Source organism: Pituophis catenifer, unplaced genomic scaffold (assembly GCF_029215685.1).
Source record: "Pituophis catenifer annectens isolate HBS135680 unplaced genomic scaffold, rPitCat1.0.hap2 SCAF_3, whole genome shotgun sequence".
Lineage (NCBI taxonomy): Eukaryota > Metazoa > Chordata > Lepidosauria > Squamata > Colubridae > Pituophis > Pituophis catenifer.
The window spans coordinates 89,419,125-89,446,188 of record NW_027256883.1 but is presented as its reverse complement, the minus strand read 5'-3'; the positions used below and the strand labels follow the sequence as shown (position 1 = coordinate 89,446,188).

Genomic DNA, 27,064 nt, shown 5'->3' with positions numbered 1-27,064 from the left:
CTTCCCTTGCCGTCTCTTCTTCCCCCCCCTCACCGAACATGGCAGGGCTCCTGCCCCTTGCTTAGCCACCCGCCCCCTTTAGGGATGCAATTTGGGGGTGGCAGGTGGGGTAGGTGAGAAGCAGGATACAAATCTTACCTTTCAAGCTCCGTCGCTTTCCTCACCGTTGTGTCCAGGGAAACACGCTGTAAAAGAAAACCTTCTCAGGAGTTCAATCAAACTTCTCGAACTTGCAAGGTTTTCTTTTATAGCATGTTTCCCTGGACACAACAGCGTTGTGGAAAGAGGAAAGTGATGGAGCTTGAAAGGTAAGACCTGTGTCCCGCTTCTCGCCAGCCCCACTTGCCATCCACAAATTGCATCCCCAAAGGGGGCGGGTGGCTAAGCAAGGGGCAGGAGCCCTGCCATGCCCGGTGAGGGGGGTGGGAAAGAGACAGCAAAGGGAGCCACATCTCACTCCACACATCTCACTTCTCCCCACCCCACCTGCCACCCCTCTCAATAAAGAGACAGCGGGGAAGGGAAGCAGCCAGGCTGCTGTTGCCATTGGGGTGGGGTGGGACATGTTGGGCTGCTCAGCTGGTGCAAAGAACAGGGAGAGGAGACAACAGCAGCAACAGGACATCCAGTCCCACGCTCACTGCCTCCTGCGCCCCCAAAATAATAAGACCCCCTGATAATAAGGCCAAGCCCTTATGGGGGGGTCAAAAGAAAATAAGACACTGTCTTATTTTTGGGGAAACACGGTAGCATCAGTATGATGAAGCATACTGCCATGATCAGTACTGTAATTGTATTTGCTAGTCCTTAATAGTGGTACCCATGGAAGACAATAATAAGAGAAGGCAATCAGTCAGCACAGCAGAGGCAAAATACATTATAATTATAATTCCATAACACCTAAATAAATGGAGGTACAGTGTCTCACTTACTTCAAATTGATGTCTTATTAGTAATTAGCAATGTTTTTGTAGGGCTTCAGACACTTTTTACAGCCAATTATCTTAACTATTAAGTTAGCTACATAATTCTTGAACATGGAATCTGACCACAGAACTTTCAGAAGCATCATCTTTCAAGAAAGAAAATTTTTGCTTTCTTCACTGTGAGTTATGTATTTGCAAGTCTGAACATAGAGAGCACCTTTCCACTAATGCTGTAAGTTGTAATGGCAGTCTCTTTCTTAAACATAGTGAGGAGAGAGAGAGAGAGAGAGTGTGTGTGTGTGTGTGTGTGTGTGTGTGAGAGAGAGAGAGAGAGAGAGAGAGAGAGTGTGTGAGAGAGAGAGAGAGAGAGAGAGAGAGAGAGAGAGTGTAAAAACTTTGCAAAGGCTATTGGAGCACTTAATTCTAGAGAAAAACAAAGTTCATGGGGGAGAGGGGCGATTCACTGAGCACCACATCCAACATCTTTTGAATTCAGGGCAATTACCTCTGCATGAAAAAGTTTTCCTCACTCAGCAACTGAGCAAAGTAACGTCTCTTGCACAGTAAACTATAGCATGTTAACTCTAAGGTTCTAAATGTCCAAACAAAAAAAACCCTTATTATTTGGAGAGGGAAACCCCTCCTTTTTTTGATCCAGCAACTGAGTGGCACAAATCAGACATACAGAAAGGATATCAAGGAAAGATTATTGTTTGAATATGCAAATTTCTGATTGCAGCGGGCTGTATCTAAGAAGAGCAATAGTAATAGCACTTAGACTTATATACCACTTCATAGTGCTTTACAGTCCTCTCTAAGCAATTTACAGAGTTAGCATATTGCCCCCAACAATCTAGATCCTCATTTTACCAACCTCAGAAGGATGGAAGGCTGAGTCAACCTGAAGCTGGTCCTGATCTAAGTCAACCTTGAATAGTGGCCAAGGCTTAGGTTGAGGTGATGATATAGAGTTGAACCAAGATTTTCTGAATTTAGAAAGGAAAAAGACAAGGGTCCCCTTTTGTTTAACGTTAAACCATTTCAAAGCTTATTATACACTGTATTTGTCTGCACATATCTTCCATTGCAAAATGAATAGGAAAGAATGTTACCAATTTTTGGCAACTATGGACAGCAGAGATTTGGGGAAATGCAAAGAAGGGGTACATGCCCACTCAGATTGCCCACTTAGATTGCCCACTTCTAACCTATGAAGAGTTAATAAGGGGGGGGGAGCAAGGAATTTAAGTCTTTTTCTCTTTCCTGCGCTGTGCCTTAAAAATCCTTTAATAGGAAAATAAAATAATAAATAAAATAAACTGCAACAGGATTCAGGGGAATCTGGACTGATATTTGTGGACATTATTATGCATGTCTTAAACCAATGCCTACTTTCATTGAGAAAGAAGGTGCCATCACCTGAATCATCCCTGACATTATTTTACTAGAAGAATATTGAAACCACACTGCTTCAATTTTAAAGTGCTTCCAAATAAATTTATTTGAGCATGGCTTCATGCAGATGCACCATCAAATGTTAAATCAAGATATCATTAACAAATATGACTCCAGAGCTTGCACCATATCTACAGGCCTGGAATTGAGGGACTTGAATTTGAGGATGAGAAAGGTGGCCAGTACCTTTCAGGATTCTTATGTCTTTTATGCAAAATCACACTTAAAGCAGAGTTTTTCAAACTATGTTCTGTGAGAGTCTAAGGGCAAAACCAAAACTAAATCATAGTCACTAATTTTCTTATTACTAGAATTTTGCCTCTTATTCCAGTATGTACAATATATTTTTAAACTAACGAATTATGTAGTCTAAAAAAGTTTGAAAATTCCTACCTTAGAATACATGACTGAGGAGCATAGCAAAAAAACAAAACAAAAGGTAAATGAATGACATCTACCTCATGACACCTGCTGTCTTATTTAATACTCTCAAACATGCTATCTATATTCCTTTTTACTTCTGTTCTGTGTGCTTTCACAATGCATACGTTTTCCCCAAAATAAGACCCTGTCTTATATTTTTTTGAACTCCGAAATAAGCGCTTGGACTTACTTTCAGGGAGGTCTTATTATTTTGGGGCACATGGAGCAAGATAGGATTCCTCTTGCTGTCTTACTTGATTTCCAGCTCTGCATTTAAATATTTTCAGAGAGGGCTTATTTTCGGGGGGAGGCTTATTTTAGCGCATGTGCTCAAAAGCCTGATTGGGCTTATTATCGGGGGATGTCTTATTTTTGGGGAAACAGGGTCCATTCAGAGAAACTGCATGAACACATATATTTCTTGTTTTTCTTCCCTTTTCTATATACAGCATCTACTCTCTACTTTCTTCCCACCATTCTCTTACACTTTAGGGAGTAAAATGGGAAAAAGATCTTGCTTTCAGAGGCTAAGACCAAATCTTTTAAAAAGAAGGATTCAGCCTAGAGTTTACAAGTTACTGAACGCTATAAAAAGCTTAGCTAAAAAGCCCCACAGCTCCAAGTTTTTAAAAACCAAAATGACCAGAAATTGGCAGACCATTTTTTAAGATATTATACACCACAGGTTGCCAACATTCCTTTTCCCAAGAATAAGCACATCAATTAGCTATGACTGCAGACAGTACAAAATATAATTCAAACAGTACACATGCACAGTGGAATGTACCTTTGAGAAGATACAACACTACCGCTGTACTAAACTGATTTGTTTACTCATATATTTACAGACTGGTGTAACCAGATAATTCTCAGGGTTTTACAAAACAAATAAAAGCAAGCACATAATAAAGTAGAAATAAATAGGAGAACAACTACTAAAGTAATTTAAAGTAACCAAAAAATGGCAAATCACAAAATATAATCCTGACATCACACAGCTTAATAGCAGCAACAATTGGATTTCAAAGATCTTCCAGGAAAGTTTATCTTCACAAACATTAAAAATTTTTTAAAAAAATCTAAATACAGATAATCCTCAGCGACACTTTTTCATTAGCCATTGAAAATTATGATGGTGCCAAGGAGACCTATGACCAGTCCATGCTGACCTTGCAGCATTCTGACCATCACATGATTTTTCACTTTACGACCGTGTCTCTTAATAACAAAGACCCCACTCCCAATTACAGTTAACTGAGGACTATCTGTAAATAAAAGAAATGAATAAATAAATATAAAAAAGGTAGATAAAAGAGTAAATACTAAACAAACCACTGTTGAGACTATTCTACCTAATGGGGCTGTCACTGGAACTACCAGGACCCTTCTCCCCTTTTCTCACATATATACGAGACGCCCTAAACATCCCTGTTCACAATGAACATGCGAGGTAAACTGACACTACAGGAAGACAGCAGTTCTGAGGACGACTTTGAATCACCTACTGAAAGTCAGCACAATGCCCCCTACAGATGCTGGAATATGACTGTAACAAGCTAACGGATGCCTGCTCCAACTGCAGTTCTGAAGTGATGTTTAAAGGGAGCCCCAAGGAAAGAGCCCCACAGTAATCTAATCTTGTGGTGATGAGGGCATGAGTCATCGTTGCCAAGGCTTTCCATGATAAAATTGCACTTCTAAAAACACTTCTGATGCCAAATGTTATAAATTGTTGATTTTGGTCCACTCGTTATGCACCACTTGTTCTCTACAGGCACAATAGCTAAACTGTTTTTTACAGGTAACTAAATTCACCTTATGTGACTGACAGTTCAATTTTCTGCATGTCAACTCAAATTCAATGCGACTTGCTCTTGGGAGAGATACAGGTAGACTGCAGCTTGAATTCAAAAGGTCCAAAAGACTGGTCCACACTAATCACATCCCCATATCAATAATTTGAGATTTCAGAACATCCCTTTTTAACTCCATGCCCCTCCCTACAGTTTCAAAGGCAGTTTATATTGCAGATTGAGAAAAGATTGTTCTTTGGGAAAAATATGCATTATTTTTTTCTCCTGCCATCCCACTTCCAAATCCCCTCCCTCCCTCCCTCTCATCTCACAATACACTCCATACTTTTTAACAATCTCCCAGTCAATTTTACAGACTATCTATTTTCAATACTTTGTAACAACAATAATTATAGGCACTTAAGGCTGATTCATATACATAGATAAATACCACTACAAAATAAGTTCTTTTATTTAATGAGACTCATTTCCAAGTAAAGATATCTCAACTCAGTTGTTCAGATTACAAAAATGCAAGAAATTGCCCACTGAAAAGTATCACACTTGAAAGAAATAAAAGATATTTTCACTGTATCTGCACAGGCTTGTACTACTTCATCTTGTTTTATATCTTGATGTTGAGTTATGTATCTTGATGTTGAATCAAAAAGAATAGCCTGCTTTTTACTTTTAACTCTTGCAGTTATGATAATATCCTTTCAGATATAATCTTGCCTCAGCCAGTATTCATTGTATAATAACTGCCCTCTGGGTAGTTATTTATAATGAATCATGTACAGCCTTCCAATTACAATCTTCCAGTGTGCAGTCATGTACAATTATAGCAATACAATTGATATAAATTTATTTTAAAAAACTATTAATGAGATATTGGTTTGAATGTATACTCAACAGACAAGCCGTAGACTTGATGCTTATCTCTGTGTTAGAAAGTATAAAAATATGCTTTTGTAAATAAATCTGGAATCATTTCAACATTTTTCTTGCCTGAAAATTAATTTAATAGTTCATGAATACCATGATGGCATTGAAACCTCAAGGTCTTCATAGACACATATCATGAAAAACAAAACACTCTTCCTTCCTGAGCATCTGCCTGCAATTCTGCAGCAGGAATGGAAAATCTGTAGGCAGAATGCCACTCCTGAACTCCATTGTTATAGCCCTACATCTCTTTCTCTTAACTCTTTATGTTCTTTTAAAAAAATCAGAAAAAAATAGGAAATCTGCTGCTATCTTCTTTATATCACTGACCCATTTGATCTGTATCATCAGCTTCCTTAAAACAAGCTTCTCTCAAACATTAAGAGTATTCTCTTGCCACAACAGCTTGTCCACTCCTCATAAGCTGTTCACTGCCAAGGAGCACTATGCAACCCTTGATTCTTCACTACATATTGTTCAGGCTCAGATCACAATACTGTAATAATTTAAGCATGTCTCATTTTTTGTAAAAAGAAACATTTCCAAGCTATCCACTTAGTTCCTCTATTGCAGGGGTGTCAAACTTGCGACAACACATTGTGGTCACGTGATGTATTGCAACTTTCCCCCCCTTCACTAAACCAGGGGTGGACATGGCCAGCATGTGACCCATCCGGCCCACGGGCAGCGAGTTTGACAGCCCTGCTCTATTGCAACTGTTTCCATTCTGGAGACAGGTGGTAGTTTAGAAAGTACTTCAGGTCATTTCTGGAATTTGTAAAATAAAATAGACATTTAAGACCATCTTTGTTTTTAAAATAAAAATAAATACGGTACTCCTCAAAAGTCTTTGAGAATAATACAGTTACTCTATATAAAAGAAAATACTCAGAATTGACTCCTATTGTTTCACTATAAACATCAAGGCAATTTTTCTATGATAAAAATACAGACTAGGACAACAGAAAGTCTACCTTGACAAACTAGTAAGTTCTTCCCAAATATTTCAGCTCCTTTTGAGGCAACCATTTCTAACCATGCTCAATAAAAACAAGACATTAGCTAACACACACACACATATATATAAATATCTTGAAGCATATGTGAGCTAAAGATAATGAATGGTCAGCAAAGAATCAAGACAAGAAACAGCTACAAATATCTGCAGCAGAAGAGGAAATGATTTGACAACAGTAATAATTTTAAAAAGATCAAACATCAGATAAAAGTGGAAGACTACTGTGATAATTCAATCAACAGGTTATTAAGACATACACTGGCTTTAGGAGTATATGCAGTAATATTAGAATGGCTATTCACTGTGGAAGTTCATACAGAATCTCCCTTTTCTTGATCTTCATCAAAATCCAATAAAGTAGGTCCTGAAGCATGAAGGATCACCCCTCTTTTACCAGTTGCATTATAACAAGAATAGCAAAGGTTTAGATCAGTGAGGGGAATAATTCAATTTAATATAAATTTAAAATCTGGGCAAATAATCTAGTACAGGTAGTACTTGATTTACAACAGTTCATTTAGTGATTGTTCGAAGTTACAAAGGCACTGAAAGTGACTTACGACTGTTTTTCCACTTATGACCATTGCAGTATCCCCATGGTTACATAATCAAAACTCAGATGCTTGTAAACTGACTCATATTTATGATGGTTGCAGTGTCCCAGGATCACGTGATCACCTTCTATGACCTTCTGACAAGCAAAGTCAATGGGAAGCCAGATTCATTTAACAACTGTGTTACTAACTCAACAATTTCAGTAATTCACTTAACTCTGGCAAGAAGTCATAAAATAGGGCAAAACTCACTTAACAAATGTTTGACATAATTTAATTTAATTTAATTTAATTAATTAAATTTATATGCCGCCCCTCTCCGAAGATTCAGGGCGGCTCACAATACATTTTTAAAAATCATTATAAAAAAACATTAAAAATTAAAAACATTAAAAACATTAAAAACTCATTCACGCCATTCATGGCCGGATCTCGACAGGTCACAAGAGCGAGAACGGCCCCAGGCCTGTCAGAAAAGCCAGGTCTTCACCGCTTTTCAGAAGGCCAATAGGATAGGGATGGTCCGGACCTCAGGAGGTAACTGGTTCCAGAGAGCTGGGGCAGCCACAGAGAAGGCCCTCCCCTGTGGGCCCGCCAACCGGCATTGTTTAGCTGACGGGACCCGGAGGAGACCAACCCTGTGGGGTCGCTGGGAGCTATGCGGCAGAAGGCAATCTCGAAGATAACCTGGCCCTGAGCCATGTAGGGCTTTAAAGGTAATAACCAATACCTTGAATTGTGACCGGAGACCAATAGGGAGCCAGTGCAGCTCGCGGAGAATTGGTGTAATGTGGGTGTACCTAGGTGCACCCATGACAGCTCACGCGGCTGCGTTCTGGACCAACTGTAATCTCTGAACACTTTTCAAGAGTAGCCCCATGTAGAGTGCATCACCATGAGGTGACAAGGGCATGAGTGACTGTGAGGAGAGCCTCCCGATCCAAGTAGGGTCGCAATTGGTGCACCAGGAGAACCTGTGCAAAGGTCCCCCTAGCCACAGCTGTCAGATGTTGCTCTAATCTTAGCTGTGAGTCTAGGAGGACACCCAAATTGCGACATAGCAACAGAAGTGTTGGGCTTAATTGTGGTCATAAGTCAAGGACTACCTGTACTCTACAATTTCAAAACTAAATTTATTCTGTGCAATTTAGAGCCAAAATTATACTGGTCTCATGATGACGTTTGGCCTTCTGTGCATCCACATACCGTATTTTTCACTCCATAAGACATACTTTTTTACCCAAAAAAGTGGGTGGAAATGTCTGCACATCTTATGGAGCGAAAAATACAGGCTCTGGCGGCGGGGTCCTTTTACAGTGCTGAACCCCGCCTCTTCTGTCTTTGTCATTGCCGGTTTTCCTCCTCTAAACCTAGGTGCATCTTATGGTCAGGTGCGTCTTATAGTATGAAAAATACGGTACTTCTATTTTATCTGAACAAGTTCATTTAAATTCAACTTGAGTTCCTGGAAAAGCTAAATGCATATTACTTGTTTAGTCAGATATACACAGAATGGTTTATTAATTCTAGTCTAAAATTATCTCTAATGCATCTTGTATTTAATACAGTACTGTAGTCAAACCAGAATAAATGGACTACTTGTAAATACTCCTAAATGTTAGCTTTTAAACTATTACTTCAGTTCCTGTTTCAATATTACTTGATTTCCTATTTTTTCAAAGCCAGTCTCTAAACTATTGAACATTGTGTCTCTTGTTTTACAGACACTTCCAAAATCTTAATGCAAAACATGTTCACTTATCCTGTTTAACTCACTGAAATTCACTCTCAAATATTTTATGCTTCAGAATGCATTGAATGCTATAAACTATTACAATATTTTTTACTGGGTCTCATGCAAGTAGGCAAATAAATAGCTGCTTTTTAAGTTGCCCATTAGAAAAGGGTTGCATTAAGTACAATAAAGAAACTTTTGAATAGCTACAGGGAAATGAGGAAAGATAATCTTTAAAAAATGGAACAGCATCTTCTATGAGTTTGTTAAATTATTTTTAAAAATATTTAAATAAGTCTAACCATCATTTAGTTTGGAAGCAGCAGAGCAACTTCTGTTCCAAATCATTTTGCCCTCATTAACCACAGACCATAAAGCTAGAAGAATATATAATCATTATATATTATATGCATTCTGTAAATAAATTGATACAGGAAAAAGCCATAGTAGTTTATCATCCAAAATAACCATTAGTCTGTATAGAATTTTAAAAAGAATGCTTCACCAAGGATGCCTGTAAAATCCAAATACATTTTTACTAGTTTTTTCTTCCAGTTTCCACTCATTCTGGCTTCCAACTGAAATGCCTGAAATTCTGTCCACACCCACAGACTTAACATTCAATAAAATTAATGCTGCAATTCAGCAATCTTCTTAGTTTCCTGCTGAAATGTACTGCCTGAACAGGGATTAAATCCAGAAGCAGACTGACTTTCCCAGTTCCTTTTGACAAGCACTGACACCACTAAACCAAGACGATCAAAATGCTCCCTGTGAAATGAATGAGAACTGCAGATAATTAAGATACTACTTCAGCTAGTTCAACCCTTGCATAATGGCAAGCCTTGATTTGTGTGCTCACAAATTCCAAACTTACATACATTTACTGGAAAATAAATTTTACCGGTTCCAAAGGCACAGATTTACCAATACTCAATTGTATTTCCAGTATTTTCTCAGAACGTCTCTATTCTGACTTTATATTTATAAAGTCTATGGGGGCGACTTAAAGAATAACTGTTCTGAGAGCTGCAGATGAACTGCTCTTATTGAATTTGCTGGATTTTCAGAGCCCGGAGAAGTGCTGCCTTATAAGATTACGAGGCGTGCATCGACCTCGGTTAAGGTAACATTCATGTAATGTATATCCTCCCTCCCTCCCCCTACAAAGATTGCGAGCGAAGACTGCGCGGGATGCGCTGCTAATCCTCCGGAAGGCAGTCAAAATTCTTTCAAGGATTACAGTTCGGGAGGGCGAGCACTAAAACAAAACAAAACAAAAAAAGTTACGCACGACTTCTGGGCCCCGAGAGAAAGCCAAAACAAAGCACAAAGGCCGGGCTGAAATTCCAAGATGTTCTCTCACAGGACAGAAGACCCGTAAACCCCCGTTTGCAGTCTGAAAGCCCAGTTGTTTTAAGCGGGTTTTCATTTCACCAACTTGGGCTCGGGCCAAACCCCCGCGTTCCCCGAATCGCGGTTCCGGGCGACGCTTCTAAGTTCTTTCCGGAGGGAGCGAAAGCGCGCGCGCAGATTGAGGGGAATAGGGCGAGTGGAGAGAGAAAGGGATTCTTGCTCCAGGCTACTTTTAAAATGCTTTTTTAAACACGCGCGCGCGCGCACAAACACACACACACTGCATCAGTCCCCAACTCCGGTAGCTTTGTCACGACGCCCCGGAGGGGGGCGAGGGGGGCAGAACCACCGAAAATGTAAAGCGAAGATACTTTCCTTGGGAAGCCGTCTGTTAAGGCCCCTATCCGGAGTGAGTCCGGATCGAAATGCACCCGAAATGAAAATCAGGACTTCAGGAAAGGGGGGGGGTGGGAAGCGAAGGGCGCGCGGGTAATCTAAGGCTCCAGCCGGAGAGAGAGAGAGAGAGAGAACGACGGAGCGATCGGGGTTGAGATAACCGCGCGGGAGCCGAGCCTCCCGCTCGCCTTTACTCGCTCGTTACCTGCGCCACGAGCGGTACCAGGGTCTGCTCCACCGAGCGCGAACGGATCTGGAGCCCCAGCATCGGTTCCCAAGCCAGAGCCGAAGCCGGCGGCGAGCGCGGCCACGCGAGTCCGCAGCTGCCGCTAACACCGGGAAACGCGGCCATTGCTCCGGCGCTGCACAGCTCGCTCTTTCCCGACTCTCCCGCCCGCACGGGACCTGCCGGGGAGAGAAGGAGGAGGAGGAGGAGAAGGAGAAGGAGGCGGGAGGCGAAGCCAAGGCTCTCTTGCTTGACTGGGCTCCGCCCGGTCTCCACCTCCTCCTCCTCCGTCTTCCCGCCTTCTGCCCTCGCCCTTCCCTCCAGCTGCAAACGGGACACGGGTCTCCCCAGGGCGGATCAGTGTGATCTCGTCGATCCCTCGGCCGGGAAGATAACACAGTGCTGTAACCGTTATCAACATTCAGCCTCCTCCCGTCTGCTGGTTCTTATTTCCAGCGCCCGCACGTTCTTCGGTACCCCAAATCCTAAATTAGCGATCAGCTTTGGAGTGCCCGCATTACAGAAACCGTCAAAAACCAAAACCAAGTTAAGATTAAACTTGATCGAGTTTAACATCTTGGGCAGTGAAGCCGGTAAGTTTGTAACTGACCTGATCAACTGCGCTGCGTGAACGTAAACTCTTGAGAGATCGCGGATATTTCTTACAAAACACGGGTCCACGCGCGCATAAACCACCGACAAAAATATTTCCTTACTTTCCATCTGTGTTACTTTCCATTTGGTTATGCTAAGTGAGCCGATGATGGCAGCGTACTGTGCAGTTCGTTTATTTGTTAACTAAATTGCTACACGAAGAAAAAAAAGAATTATACATAGATAGACATTGTATAAGAAAAGTCATATCCCATAGATTAGTATCTATATTGTGTTAAATGTGTGAATCGATTGCTATTTTCCTTCCAACACATTCTTTTGACATATGACCTTTGAACACTTCTAAGTACAGTAACTGAAAAAATATTAATAAAACACTGTGATTGGCGTATGGGCCACTGATTTTGGGTATATCGTTTTCCACATACAGGTAGTCCTTGACTTACAACAGTTCGTTTAGTGACCATTCAAAGTTACAATGGCACTGAAAAAAAGGGACTTAGGACCATTTTTCACACTTATGACCATTGTAGCATCCCCACATGAGTTATATTTGGATGCTTGACAATTGACTCATTATTTATGACAGCTGCAGTGTCCTGGACTCATGTGATCCCCTTCTGACAAGCAAAGTCAATGGGGAAACCAGATTCACTTCACAACTGCGTTACTAATATAACAACTGCGGTGATTCACTTAACAAATAGGGCAAGAAAAGTTGTAAAATGGGGCAAAACTCACTTTTAATTTAATTTAATTTAATTTCGAATTTATATACCGCCCTTCTCCCTGAGGACTCAGGGCGGTGTACAGCCAAGATAAAAAACATAGAATACAAATATTAAAACATTTAAAAATATATATAAAATTTGGCCCAAAAAATTAAAAATCACAGACTAATTAAAAGAATTTAAAAATTTTAAAAATTTCTTCTTAAGCCAACCCGGCTTGCTGAAAAAGATAGGTTTTCAGGGAACGACGGAAGGCATTGAGGTCCTGGATTCTTCTTATCTCCGGGGGCAACTGATTCCAGAGGGTGGGAGCCCCCACAGAGAAAGCCCTCCCCCTGGGGGCCACCAGCCTACATTGTTTGGCTGATGGCACCCTGAGGAGGCCCTCTCTGTGGGAGCGCACGGGTCGATGGGAGGTCATCGGTAGCAGCAGGCGGTCTCGGAGATAGCTAGGCCCTATGCCATGGAGCGCTTTAAAGGTGATAACCAACACCTTGAAGCGCACCCGGAAGACCACCGGGAGCCAGTGCAGCTCGCGCAGGAGTGGTGTTACATGGGAGCGCCATGTTGCTCCCATCACTACCCGCGCTGCTGCATTCTGGACCAGCTGGAGCCTCCGGGTGCTCTTCAAGGGGAGCCCCATGTAGAGAGCGTTACAGTAGTCAAGGCGAGAGGTGACGAGGGCGTGAGTGACTGTGCACAGGGAATCCCGATCAAGAAAGGGCCGCAACTGGCGAATCAGGCGAACCTGATAAAAGGTCCCCCTGGTAACAGCCGTCAGATGTTCCTCCAAAGACAGCTGCCTATCCAGGAGGACTCCCAGATTGCGAGCCCTTTCAGTGGGGGCCAAAGACTCGCCCCCAATAGTCAGTGATGGAGTCAACTGACTATATCGGGATGCCGGGAGCCACAGCCACTCAGTCTTGGAAGGGTTGAGCCTGAGCCTGTTCCTCCCCATCCAGATCCGCACAGCCTCCAGGCACTGGGACATCACTTCAAGGGCATCGTTGGGGTGGCCTGGGGTGGAGATGTACAGCTGGGTGTCATCAGCGTACTGGTGGTATCTCACCCCAAAGCCACGGATGATCTCGCCCAGTGGCTTCACATAAATGTTGAACAGAAGGGGCGAGAGGACCGATCCCTGCGGCACTCCACAAATGAGAGGCCTCGAGGTCGACCTCTGCCCCCCTGCCAACACAAACTGCGACCGGTCGGAGAGAAAGGAGGAGAACCACCGTAACACGGTGCCTCCCACCCCCAACTCTTCCAGCCGGTGCAGCATGATACCATGGTCGATGGTATCAAAAGCCGCTGAGAGATCTAATAGGACCAGAACAGAGGAATAACCCCTGTCCCGAGCCCTCCAGAGATCATCAACCAACGCGACCAATGCCGTTTCCGTGCTGTGCCCAGACCTGAAACCCGGCTGGAACGGATCCAGATAGGATGTTTCCTCCAGGAATTGTGGAAACTGTTGCGCGACCACACTCTCAACAACCTTCGCAATGAAGCGAAGGTTGGAGACAGGACGATAGTTAGCCAATATTGCTGGATCCAGGGACGGCTTCTTGAGGAGAGGCCTCACCACCGCCTCTTTCAGGGCAGCGGGGAAGTGACCCTCACTCAAGGAAGCATTAATGACGCCCTGGAGCCAGCCTCGTGTAACCTCCCGGGAAGCCAGTACCAACCAGGAGGGACATGGGTCCAGTAAACATGTGGCCGCACTAAGTCTCCCCAAAATCCTGTCCACATCATCGGGAGTCACAGCATCAAACTCCTCCCAGATAACATTCTCAAGACTGTTCCTCGTCACCCTGCCCTGATCTACCCAGTCAGAGTCCAAATCCCCCCGGATCTGAGCGATTTTGTCATACAGGTATTGTCCGAAATCCTCCGCCCTGCCTTCTAAGGGATCCTCCCGCACTCCCAGATGGAGCAGGGCGCGGGTCACCCTAAACAGGGCGGCCGGACGATTCCCTGATGACGCAATAGAGGCGGAAAAGTAATTAGACTTTGCCGTCTTTATCGCCACTAGGTAGGCCTTAATATGCGACCTTACCAGTGTTCGATCAGATTCAGCGAGACTGGCCCTCCAACCGCTCTCCAGGCGTCTTTTCCGGCGCTTCATTTCCCTCAGCTCCTCAGTAAACCAAGGAGCCACCCGGGATCGGCATCGGGTCAGAGGCCGCAAAGGCACAACTCGGTCCAAGGCCCCACCAGCCGCCCGATCCCAGGCGGCTACCAGGTCCTCGGCCGAGTCATGTGCTAGATCCTCAGGAAATGGCCCAAGCTCCGTCTGGAACCTATCAGGATCCATCAGGCGCCTGGGGCGGATCCATCTAATTGGGTCCGCCTCCCTGCGGCGAGGGGTCGCGGTTCGAAGATCTAGGCGAAGGAGTGAGTGGTCAGTCCATGACAAGGGTTCCATGTCTATATCCCCTATAACAAGACCACTCAACCACTGGCCAGAGACAAAAATCAGATCCAGAGTGTGACCTCCCCTGTGAGTAGGGCCATGAACTAACTGGGTCAGGTCCATGGCCGTCATGGAAGCCATGAACTCCCGAGCCACCTCAGACGTTTCACCGACAGATGGCAAGTTGAAATCACCCATGACTAAAAGCCTGGGTGTATCTACTGCCACCGTGGCTATCACGTTGAGTAGCTCAGGAAGGGCTGTTGCCACGCGGCAGGGAGCCAGGTACGTAAGCAACAAGCCCATCTGAACCCCACGGCCCCACCTCACAAGGAGGGACTCACATCCGGCTATCTGAGGCACAGTGGTCTCCCTCGGATCCAGATCCTCGTTAATAATAACCGCCACCCCCCCGCCCCTCCCCTGGGCCCTCGGCTTAACAAATTAACAAATTTCTCACTTAACATCAGAAATTTTGGGCTCAGTTGTGGTTGTAGGGTGAGGACTGCTTGTATAAAGCTGCCCAAATCTCAGTGATTCTGGATCACATACAGATTTTAAAAATACATGAAATCAATTTTAAAAATAAGTCAGGAAAAACAGACATGCATCAATGTGCTAAAGTATTCAGGGGAACACAGATCCCCAACCTAAACCAGAGCTCAGGGAAAACGAAATATCCTCAAGGCTCAGGGCTGATTGAACTTCCAGTGTGATACTATTCCAGACCCAGATGACAGGCAGAGAAGGCATTAAAGTTCCACTAGATGGGATTATTTAATAGATGGGATTTCAAACATGCCCACTCTGTCAGATGAGTAGATGAATTAGGAAAACACCATCCCACAGAGAAGTATGCCATGAAGTGCTTTGGAGTGATAATTAGCATCTTGAATTGCATTGGAAAAGTTGATAGATAAGCATGCAGAGCTGAAGCCGATAACTACTTGCAACCCTGTGTTCTGGATCAGCTGTATCATCTCAAGTGGTCTTCAAGGGCAGCCCTGTGCAAAGCCCATTGCAGTAGTTCACATGCAAGGTAACCAGCTTAAAGTGACTGTGAAAAGGTTCTCTTAGTCCAGTTGGTGTACCAAATCTGAGCAAAGACCATCTTGTCCACAGCTGGTCTTCATGTAAGAGCTGTGAATTCAAAGAAGCCTCAAATCGTGCCCTAGTTCTATCAGAGAAAATGCAGCTTTTTTGGAAATGAAAGGTTCAAAACTAGGTTGGCAGTCTTTTCAGTGTTGAGCTTAAGCCTATCCTTGACACCATCACTTCTTGACCCATGATAAAGATATACATGGATAACATTAGCATACTGAATCTCATATTACTTCCATGAAAAGAGGTACAGGATTGCAATCATAAAGCCTAATTCTATGCATATTTGGAAATAAGATTAATTGTATTCAGTAAGTCTTTCTCACAAGTAAACATACATAGGATTGGGGCTTTAGGATTCAGTTATTAAATAGTTTTACCTGAAATAAATGTTTTAATGCAATTCTGATAACTCAAGTTTTATTGTGCCTCATTATTCATGTTATAAATTATTTCATGAAACTGTTCTAAAGAGTGATTCATATGTTTTTTAACTAGAAGAACAAAAAAAGGTTTAAAAAATTATCTTTTTAAAAAAGAAATATTAATTATTACAAATGTGTACTTGTTATTCCTAAAACCTGGTATAAAGTAAGAGGGTTTAAACCTCAGGCACTTGTAAAGTATGTGGAGATCCTCATAATGTAAATGTCTGTAATGTTAAGCCCTCTTATCTTGACACAGTTTTGCTCAGAATACCACTGGAAGGGGCTAAAATTAAGTAGTATTTGTCACAGAAAATGGCAGCTACCGGTTGATCTGAGTGATTCCCAAAAGCTAAGAAGAGTCAGATCTAGTTAATACTTGGATGAGAAATCTCTGGCCTGAAGATTAGTCTGGAAGTAAAACAAAAATATTCCAGAAGCAGGCAGTGGCAAACCACTTCTATACTGCTGTCAAGGAAAGTACATATCTGTGTTTACCTAATTACCAGGAGTTACTTAGTTACTTTTATCTGATGTCAGATTTTTTTTTTTAAGAGCAGCTATTTTAATACTTGGAGAGGTTGTGAATGCATCAGAAAAAGGTGAGATCTGTTTCTGATACTTGATATTGCTATCATTACAATCCCATTGCAAAGCTGAAGGAACAGTACTTAATTAGACAGCATACATACAGGTAGTACATTCATATCATTTTGTACAATGCTATTCGTTGAAATCCAATTACTCATTCAGCTGCTAGCCATCACATATTTTTATATAATTTTATTAAAACTTTAAGATAAAAGATAAAATCTAACAAGAACTAATATTTAGAATGAACAGAAAAAAGGAAATATGAAAAAAGTTGAAACTAGAAAAAATGAAAAGAAGAAAGAAAAAATTAAAGAAATGACTTGATTTTCTTTTACAGCCGTTATAAGTATAAATATAGATTAACCTCTTTATGGTTACAGCATTGCTTACAATTTTTCTGTAATCTATTTTTTAATCATCAAAACTTTGTTTAACAGCTTTATTATGATGTTATTATATTATGATTTATAATGTCATAACAGTAATTTATACATACTGATGTTTAAAAATTTGTTTCATGTTTATAAAGATATGTCAACATTTCATTTTTTCTGTTTCAAACAAATCAACAAGTCAATAAAAGTTTCCAATCAGCATTATTGTTGCTACCCTCTCACAGTACTTGGAGGCTTTGGGGGTCTGGATGAGGGACAACAGATTTCAGCTGAACACTGGTAAGACTGAGTGGCTTTGGGTATGTGGAGCTTCAGGTTCTGGAACTTTAACTTCTTTATCTCTGGATGGGTGGCATTTCCTAGTGTGCAATTTTGGGATTCTCCTGGACTCATGACTCCTGTTCAATGAGCTTGTGACAGCCATAGCTAGGGGACCATTCGCACCACTTCATTTTATACGCTCATTGCACTCTTTCCTGAATTGGGAGTCCTGCACTCAGTCACTCAAGCCCTGGTCATCTCAGACTTCAATTATTGCAACATGCTCTACTTGGGGCTACCCTTAAAGAATATCTGGAAGCTTCAGCTGGTTCAGAATGCATGGGCAGTTCTTGGGGTCCCTATCTGGCCCACTGTCCTGAACTACACCACTGTTCTGAACTACACTGGTTGCCAGTTTGCTTCTGGGTCCAATTCAATGTGTTGGCTATCACTTTAAAGCCCATTATGGGTCCAGGTTGTCTAAGGAACTGTCTCATTAGCCCACTCTACCCATGCCACCAGAAGAGGCATGCCACGGACCCCATTAGTCAAGGAATTCAGGTGGCAGATCCAGAAGAGCCTTTTCAACTCTGGCTTCCACCCACTGGAAAATCACGCTCCTCAAGGTGAGATTCACACCCACTCTTTTGGTCATCTGAAAGGGCTTGAAGACATGACTGCCAACTGCCCAGGGGTCCAAGGTGTATGTGGCATTCTGGAAGTGGCTAATGGGTTTGATAACATCCCACCTCCTCTCTGTGGACACTTTGCTCCCTTCTTCACCATCTTGTTCAATTTAATTTTAACTGAATTTTAATTGTGAGATCTCTATTTATTGTTTTAATGTTTTATGTGGCATTTTTATGGAATGAGTGTAAGCCACATAAAGTCGCCATTGGCAAGATGGGCAACATATAAGTTTAATAATTAAATAAATTATATTTGGATGTCTTTAATTAAAACTGTCAATTTGACCATTTAGGTAAGTTCCATCATCTTCATCATCCATTCCTCCATTGTGGGTAAAGTCGAATTTTTCCACCATTGTGCATAGTCTTGCTGTAATTGTCATTTACCCCCCCCCCCAAAAAAATCATGTTCTTTTTCCAAATGTTTATCCATCAATCCCAAAAGAAAGGTCTCTGCTTTTAAATGCATATTAATCTTTAAAATCTTCTCTATTAGTATATGTAACTGAGTTCATTTTAAGCTTTTTTACATAAATACCAAGCGTGACAAAATGTCTCTTCTTGTTTATTACATTTTCAGCATGAATTTGAAGTACTTCTATATATTGTAGACAGTTTTTTCAACAATACATCATTTTATAAAAATTGTATTTCAGATTAAATGTAAATTTGTATGCTTTCTGTCACATATTCTCCCCTGTTCCATTTGCATTTTATAACCAAAGATTTAGCTCATTTTATCACATATTCCTTCACTTGTTGTTCTGTTACAAATTTCAATAAAAGTTTATAGATTTCAGCAATAACACATTCATTATTTGACTACAATTTGGTTTCAGATTCATTCTTAAAATGTTCAAGCCTAAAAATTATTTTGTCTACTTTAATTTTTTTCTAATAATTGTACATAAGTAAACCATTGACATGTACATCTTTCTATCACCAACTCTTCCCTTGTTTTTACATTTTCCTTGACACTAATTATCATAATGAGGCAGAATCTACTAATATTGACAGATATGAGAGGCCTGTGTTAAATTTAAATGGCAGAAGCCATTTCTAATTTTAGTGCCAGCTGAGGATTCTGCTCTTGGGTGTATTAATATTTGCAGTGCAAAGACACAATAATGAAACTATACTTGGACAATGCTGTCCATACCTCACAATAGCCATCAGTTCAAATGCACAGGAGCTGCCTTTTATCAAGGGCATCCAATGATCCATTGAACTCTAGAATAGTGTTTCTCAATCTGGGGAATCAAATGTTTTGGACTAGAGCAGCTACTGTGCAAGTGGCTCCCTTAGCTGTGGGCAAGTTTAATTGTAAATTAGTCCAACACTTTGAGGTGGTATCAAGTTAAGGTAGACTGGTCTGCAATACACTGTCCAACAACTGCTGCTTTTGCACAAAAAGTTTACCAATCTGATCATGTTAGGAATTGAATATGAAATTTTCTACAGGCAAAAGTTGTTTTGGTCATCTCACAGCACATGCATAAATTGTATGCGAAATTGTCGGGGGAAGAACAGAACACCTTCACTAGAATTTTTCCAATTTTAGGCAAATAATAATAAACAACAGCTAGGTCCCTTATTTAAGTACACAAAAGGATTCAATAAAGATAAAATAAAATTTGACATCAACCGGCTACAAGCACTGTCGTGACCAAGTGGCTACAATGATTCATTGGAAACTTTGCCAGGGGTTTGGATTTGAATGTAGTAAAAACTGTTGGAACCATCAAGTTGAGAAGATTTTGGAAAATGATCAGATAAGGTCTTATGTAACTTTAAGACCCAAGCAGAAAGGCATCTTGTTTGTAACATGCGTGATACAACATTGAAAATAAGAAAGTGGTTCATTGATGTTGATATTCTGGGTGATGCTAGGATTGAGGAAACACAATTGGGGGTAGGGGGTGGGATGAAATACCAGTACCTGAGATAGAAGTTGGATGCTTAGGGAAAAAGAAATCTTGTTATACCAATCATGATTGGAGCTTTTAGAGTGATACTTAGAGGAGTTTCTCAATATCTTCAAATACTGAATTTATCAGACCTGGACACTTTAATGCTTGCACAAATATTTTACATAAAACAGCATGGAACTGCCTTTATTCTTAGATGTTACTTTAGTAATTCTTAGGACCTTGGTTAGCGTTTGAAATATAAATTTCCACCAGTCTTAGACTGTGAATCTAACTAGATTACTTGTACAAAATAATTTATTAAACTAACATAATTTTGCTTGATCCCATAATGTAGTAGATACTGGCGCTGAGTTATAGGAGGGAAAAGTAAAGAGACAAATCAGCACCGAATCACTATGCAGGAAGAGGCCCAGAAAAGATCCTCCCTAAATCTTCACAGCATTTATCTGACAGTAGTTCAGAGTGTGCTTTAATCTGGCAAGATTCTTATCTACTGGCAAACAGCAATAAAGAATCTACTTGAGCAATTCATTGTGTCCTTGGTTTCCCAAGGCCTGACACATACTGTAGCCTTAGCACAAACATAAAAAGAGTCATTCTAAAAGGAAATAGGGAAAGCCCGTTCCATTCCAACCTTATCAAAATTCAACCACCCACCCTACATAGAAACTAATCACTTACGTTCTTTGGAATTCCTTTTACATAGACATGTTTTACTTAAGATTGGAGATATTAACCGTACATTTGGGACCATAGGAATCTAGGGAATTAAGGAACCTCTCCTCAATACTTGCTCAGAAAATGTATTCACTGTGTGGGCACTATTCAAAAAACAATTACTAAAAATTAGCATATGTTACCAGTTTACTTAGTTCAGTGGTTCTCAACCTTCCTAATGCCGCGACCCTTTAATACAGTTCCTTATGTTGTGGTGACCCCCAACCAGGGGTGGGTTCTAAATTTCTTTTACTACCGGTTCTGTGGGCGTGGCTTATTTTGTGGGCGTGGCTTGGAGATCATGTGACCGAGTGGGCGTGGCTAGCTGGTCATGTGACCGGGTGGCCATGGCTATGTGTATAGGGACTACTCAGAGGGCTGAAAAAAAGTCATTTCTGACAGGTCCTCGCACTTTTGACTGGTCCTCACACTTATGACCATCCTCACATTTATGCCTGTGCAGCATTCTTAACAACCATGTCACTCATTTCACAACTGCTTCTCTTCAACATGGTATAAGATAGGGCAAAAACGTAAAATGTGAGGACAGTCGTAAGTTCGAGGACTGGTCAAAAGTGCGAGGACCAGTCAAAAATAACTTTTTCAACCCTCTGAGTAGTCCATATGCATAAAAGGATACAGCAATAGAGAGGGATGAAGGAAGGGAAGGGAAATTAGAATAGGAGTGAAGGTAAGAGAGGGAGGAAGAGAGAAGGAGAAAGAGGAAGTAGGGAGAAGAAGAAGAGGGGGGAAGAGAAAGTAAGTAAGAAAGAAAAGACAAAGGTGGTAGGTTTGAGGAGAAAGATTGCTGTACAATAAAAAAGATGAAAGGGAAGAAAGCCAACCCCAAACAAATATAAAGATATTAAGATAAAGAATGAATTGTTAAACTTTAGAATAAAAGAGAACAAATAGGAATAAATAGCAATAATTAGAAACACACATACAAACATACAACATATTTTCTTTGAACAGAGTATTTGGCCGGTCCACAAATTTAAACAGTTGTAGGAGGTTAGCAGCCACCCCTTTCCTAGAAGAATGAAATATTTTGGGAAATATTAAAAAGGCAGAATATTATATTTCCCTGGATGAGAAATGGAGAAGCATATTTTACAGACAAAGCAGCTCCCACCTTCCTGCCCCCCACCCTTTGTTAATGGGCCAGAGGCAGAAAGTCAATCCTTTGTCAAAGGACATTTGCAACACAATAGCAACAGAAACTAACACAATGGGCCCCATCAAGCCATGTGATCCTGTCCACTATTAAAACATCTTTCCAAACAGTCTCCATGTTTCCAGTGTCTTTTTCCCCACTTGGAGCAGAACCCAGAAGGATATTTTTTCCAACACAGTATTTAGTCATTTCAATTAAATTTACAATTTCTATATTTCCTTTTTACCATATTTATTCCTCAACTATTTTTTAAAAAAACCAATATTACCCTTCATCCTCATCTCTAATCTTAATCAAATTCAATTTTTCCCTTCTATTCTATATTATACCCCTTTGCATTGTCATCTATTTTTATATCCATCCTCACATTGGTTAATTATGTAATACAGTTGTTTAATACAAATTCAACATTTTAATATAAATCAATTAGTTATATAACTATATTTTTTGTATATTTATCAGTATGAACATGAATATTCCAATTATTTCCATGCAATCCAATTTCTTACAAATCAATTAATTATATTTACCAATAATAATAAACCAAATAATTTCCCCCATATATTCCTCCAAACCACAACTTAACCATTTCTGCTTTCAACACAATATACAATTAATAGTATCTCAATTATTACAATTCCCTAGTTAAATAGAGCTTTTTTTCTTTAGTGTTTTAAAATCTTGAACCTCCTCTTGCCCTAAATTCCCCACTGTTTGCAGTTTTGTACCTACCTTTTTTGGTGAGGAAAAAGAAAAAGAAACCTCTCTGCCTCATTTTGTCACGTTGCACCAAAGACCCTGCTTTCTCTTTCTCTTTTCAGTATAGCTAGGGGGGAAAAAACTTGCTCCAGGAATTTACCTCTTTGCAGCTAGCTCTTTGAAGCCCCGGGGCAAGAATTTAAAGTTTTTTTCCCTCTAGCCATCAGCTGGGACTCCGGAGCAGCAATAGATTGGGAGTGGGCGGGGTAAACGAACGGCGACCGGGTGATCCAGCAGAGGCAGAGGGTGAGTGAAGGCGGGGGGGGGGGGGCGAGAGAGGGCTTTGGCGACCCCTGGGAAATGGCCGTTCGACCCCCAAAGGGGTCGCGACCCCCAGGTTGAGAACCGCTGACTTAGTTGGTGTATATACATATAAACACCTAAAAAGCAATACACAAATAAACCCCTATCCTTTCTTTTGGGATTGAATTCAGAAAGCATTAACTTTGTTTTCAAGAACATTTCAAGGCTTACAGTCATCAACATTGTTAAAGTCACATATTCTGCTAAAGAAGATAACAGCACCGATGGCTTTAAGCCAATCTAATGTTTTCATTCATTATTAGATCTGTAGAAATATAAATGGATGTAGAGTGTTCTCAGAAGTTCGTTGATGTTTGATAATTTCTTACAAGTGATAATACTTAGAGCATTAATTCAATTACTGAGCCAAGGTGGCACAGTGGTTAGAGTTCAGTACTGCAGCTACTTCAGCTGAACTGCAGCTAGCAGTTCAGCAGATCGAATCTCACCAGCTCAAGCTTGAGACAGCCTTCCATCCTTCCGAGGTGGGTAAAATGAAGACCCAAATTGTTGGGGCAATATGCTGACATTTGTAAACTGCTTAGAGAGGGCTGTAAAAGCACTATGAAGCGATTTATAAGTCTAAGTGCTATTGCTATTAATGGCTTTTCCTATAGGAGCTCTGATTGGATATCTTACTAACCATCAAGGTGTCCAATAGATATGAATTAAGAAGCCTAATTACACATTTAGTTCAACTGTTTTGTTTCTGTGTTTTTCTACCTTTCGTTTTTTATTTACCAAAAAAAAAAGCAGGGAAAGAGGGAAAAGGCAGAATAGTCATATAATGCTTTTTGAGTTATAGTGCTAGTAGCTATCTATCTAAGAAATACTCTCTCACTTTCATGAATGCCACCACAATAAGACCTCTGGCCATGGCACTGGGCCATATAAACCTGAGGGCCTTGTTTCAGCATCATATATTATTAAAAATCAAATGCAGGGTGGGGTGAATGAGGAATGAAAGCACTGAGGGCACTAGAAAAGGCAAGTGTGATAGGACGTGTTGATGGATCACTTAGGACATCTTTCTCAGGATTTCCTGAGATTGTTCGCCCCCATCCTCTCTGATGATTAGGTTGTTGGCAAACAGATTATTGTTGGCAAGATCTTAAGTGATTCTTTCCAGAGAACTTTTGAATTTATACCAAGGAGTAAGATGTACGGTAGCTCTAGGAAAGCACAAATTGCTAGAAGAATTCAGTTTTTTGCTCTAACTTACTTCTGTACATAAACCCTATGTTTATTAGATTAAGCCATATGGCAGCATCTAGTTAAGCCAACCTGAAGTTGGAAGTTAAACAGGATTGGAGCTGGTTAATACTTGAGGGACCACTGGAATTCCAGAGTTTTTGGGTTAATTGAGAAGCTTTAAAAAAAACATCTTGGAAGAAGTAGTGGAAAACTTCCATATTGATGCCATGAAAACATGATATATAAAGGTTTTGTTACAATCTTGGACCAAAATACTTCATAGTTATAACCATAGTAGAATGCTTGCTACTGGCTGTTTAAATGCAGCAATCTACAAACAAATCCATAATACAAATCTAAAACATTTGTATGAAGGACTACAAAGGCAATCACACAAAATTTTGCAACATTCCTAGAAGTTGTCATTAACATACTGTATATGTGGGAATGAAAAGAACAGAGTCTTTGGATTTCTATGAGATTGGTGTGACATGATTAGATCCTTATGCCAAGAAAGATAAAAACATAAATGGAGAGACAGATGATAAATAAATAGATTATGTTTACCCAGAATAAAGTTTTGTCCATGCTTTAGGTAAAAGATCTTCTGTGATAGGAGAAAGAGTCAAACAGGTTAAAAAATGGGCAAAAAGATTAGGTATGCAGGTTTTAATTAAAAATTTGCCATTTTATATCCATATAGACTCTCCTGAAATCAACTAAATTGAGATATTGAGCAGAGAGGCCAGGAAATTGTACAACTCAATTTATTTCCTTTTAGCCATGAGAACACAAGCTTTTTGCAAACAACCAGGCAAGTCAAATACATTTATTTGAACTAGTATTTTAAATGGCAAAGCAACATATATATTTCAGTATATATCAGATCAGCCTCCAGCCTGAGTAGAAGAATAGAAATACAATAAAGGACATCTAACCCCAAGAAATTTTGACTGAACAGTTTCAAAAAAGGTGATATCTCTGGTTGTTTAAAACCTTTGTCCTAGATATTTTAAAGCAGTGGTCCCCAACCCCCGGTCCGCGGACCGGTGCCGGGCCGTGGAGTACCTGGCACCGGGCCGCGCAGCGGCCGGGGGACATGAACGCTGCAGCACAAAGGCTCCTGGGCCGTGCACAAAAGCTCCTGGGCCGTGCGCAAAAGCTCCTGGGCTGTGCGCAAAGGCTCCAGGGAAGAGAGCCCCGCGCAGGTACGCACGTGTGGCCCAAAGCCCCCACCCCTGCGCGCACTCAGCGGGCCACGGTAAAATTATCAAAGGCTGATTGGTCCGCGGCGATAAAAAGGTTGGGGACCACTGTTTTAAAGAGTTGCTAGAAGATGCTTGGGGCCTACTCTGAATCAGTAAGTACAAAATTATGTTTGCCAGACTTGGAGCCTTTGCAGACATAGTCTATCTGGTTTTCCCCTTCAAGACTTAGAAACATAAAAAGCAATTAACTCAATTAATCCTATCTATTGTCCACAAATGTTGACATTTAACAGGACTTCTTGAGAACACTGCCTTTTATTTTATCATGATGCAGGAAAGAGTAAGTGACTTCTCAGACCTGCAAAAGAGGATGACTGTTATCTACCATATTTTTTTGAGTATAAGATGCTCCAAAGTATAAGACTCACATTAGTTTTTGGGGAGAAAAACAAGAAAAAAAATTCTGCCTCTGCCTACCAGCATCCATCGGTATTCATCTGGCTAGCGTCCTTGCAGCAAACAGCAAACATCCTGGTAAGCTTCAGCACGTTATTGCAGCCTGATTTAGCATGAACAGCTGATTGGCGGTTGGATCGGACTCCTGGAATACCACCAATCAGCTATTCCAGGCTGCGTGGATCACCAGAGCCTATCACCACCTCCACGTGTCATGTTTTTGGACTCTATGCATTGCATTTTTGGCCTCTGCACGCCCCATTTTTGGCCTCTGCACATCGCATTTTTGGCTGGTTCCAGGCGGCAGGATCACCACCAATCCCCGCTGCCTGGAACCGGCCAAAACTGCGATGCGCAGTGGCCAAAAACAGGGTGCACAGAGACCGAAAATGCAATGTGCGGAGGCTGAAAATGCAACACACAGAGGTGGTGATCGGCGGCGATGTGCTGTGGCGATTCCCACAGCATGGAGGCCAAAAATGGCCAAAGGGTCAGGGCCAGCAGGTAGGTGGGGCTTCAGCAACATTCAGTGTATAAAGTGCACTGCAATTTTACCTACTTTGGGGGGGGGAGAGTGCATTTTATACTCCAAAAATTACAGTAATTAAACCAAAATGGGCCTACTAGCTAACAAGGGCTGTGGAATTTGATGCAGAACTTTTACGATTTTATTTCAATAACTGTGAAAAAGAATAGGGTTAAGGATAGAACTATGTTACTTTAAATTGGTTTAGGGAGATGTATTCAACATATCCCTGAGTGGCATAACAACCTACATGGTATTTTTCTTGTGAAATTTCAGGATTAGAGCTAGTGGACATATGGTAGAGTCTGATGATGGAGGAGGTGTTCAGTTTCTCCCATAACTTGTTTCTGGGGGTCAAGCTGAAAGCTTCCTTCCAGTCTAGGAAAGCAGCATATATTTTTTCCTCCGAGAATGGGAAATGCTGAAGGAGATTTTTCTTTGTCTCTTTGCCTATGCAGATCGTATGGGGCTTAGTTGAAATAAATATTTGCAAAGATTTAAAGCAAATAGAAATCTTTTGTTAGAATGACAGGACCAATCACGTTATTCACAAATTGCATAAATAATATTTGGAAAAAAATAAGGCCAATTCCTTTTTCAGTCTAAAGAGTCTAAACAGTCTAAATAAAGGTTATTTGTGCTCGCAAACTCTTTAGCCAGCAAAGTACAATGCAGTATATTTTATTACAGTTGTTGACCACTTCAAAAAGGAAAACAAATCCCATGATAGCAAATAAAA

The 27,064-nt window shown here is 41.0% G+C and overlaps 1 protein-coding gene across 1 annotated transcript in view; it reads right to left on the bottom strand.

The window, feature by feature from the left end:
• The window catches only part of CTNNAL1 (catenin alpha like 1), a 68,071-nt gene extending 57,118 nt beyond the window's left edge, over positions 1-10,953 (bottom strand). Inside the window, exon 1 of the mRNA XM_070939100.1 lies at positions 10,807-10,953. Coding sequence (XP_070795201.1) covers positions 10,807-10,953 — 147 coding nt within the window. The remainder of the gene's footprint in view (positions 1-10,806) is intronic.
• Positions 10,954-27,064: the final 16,111 nt, after the last annotated feature.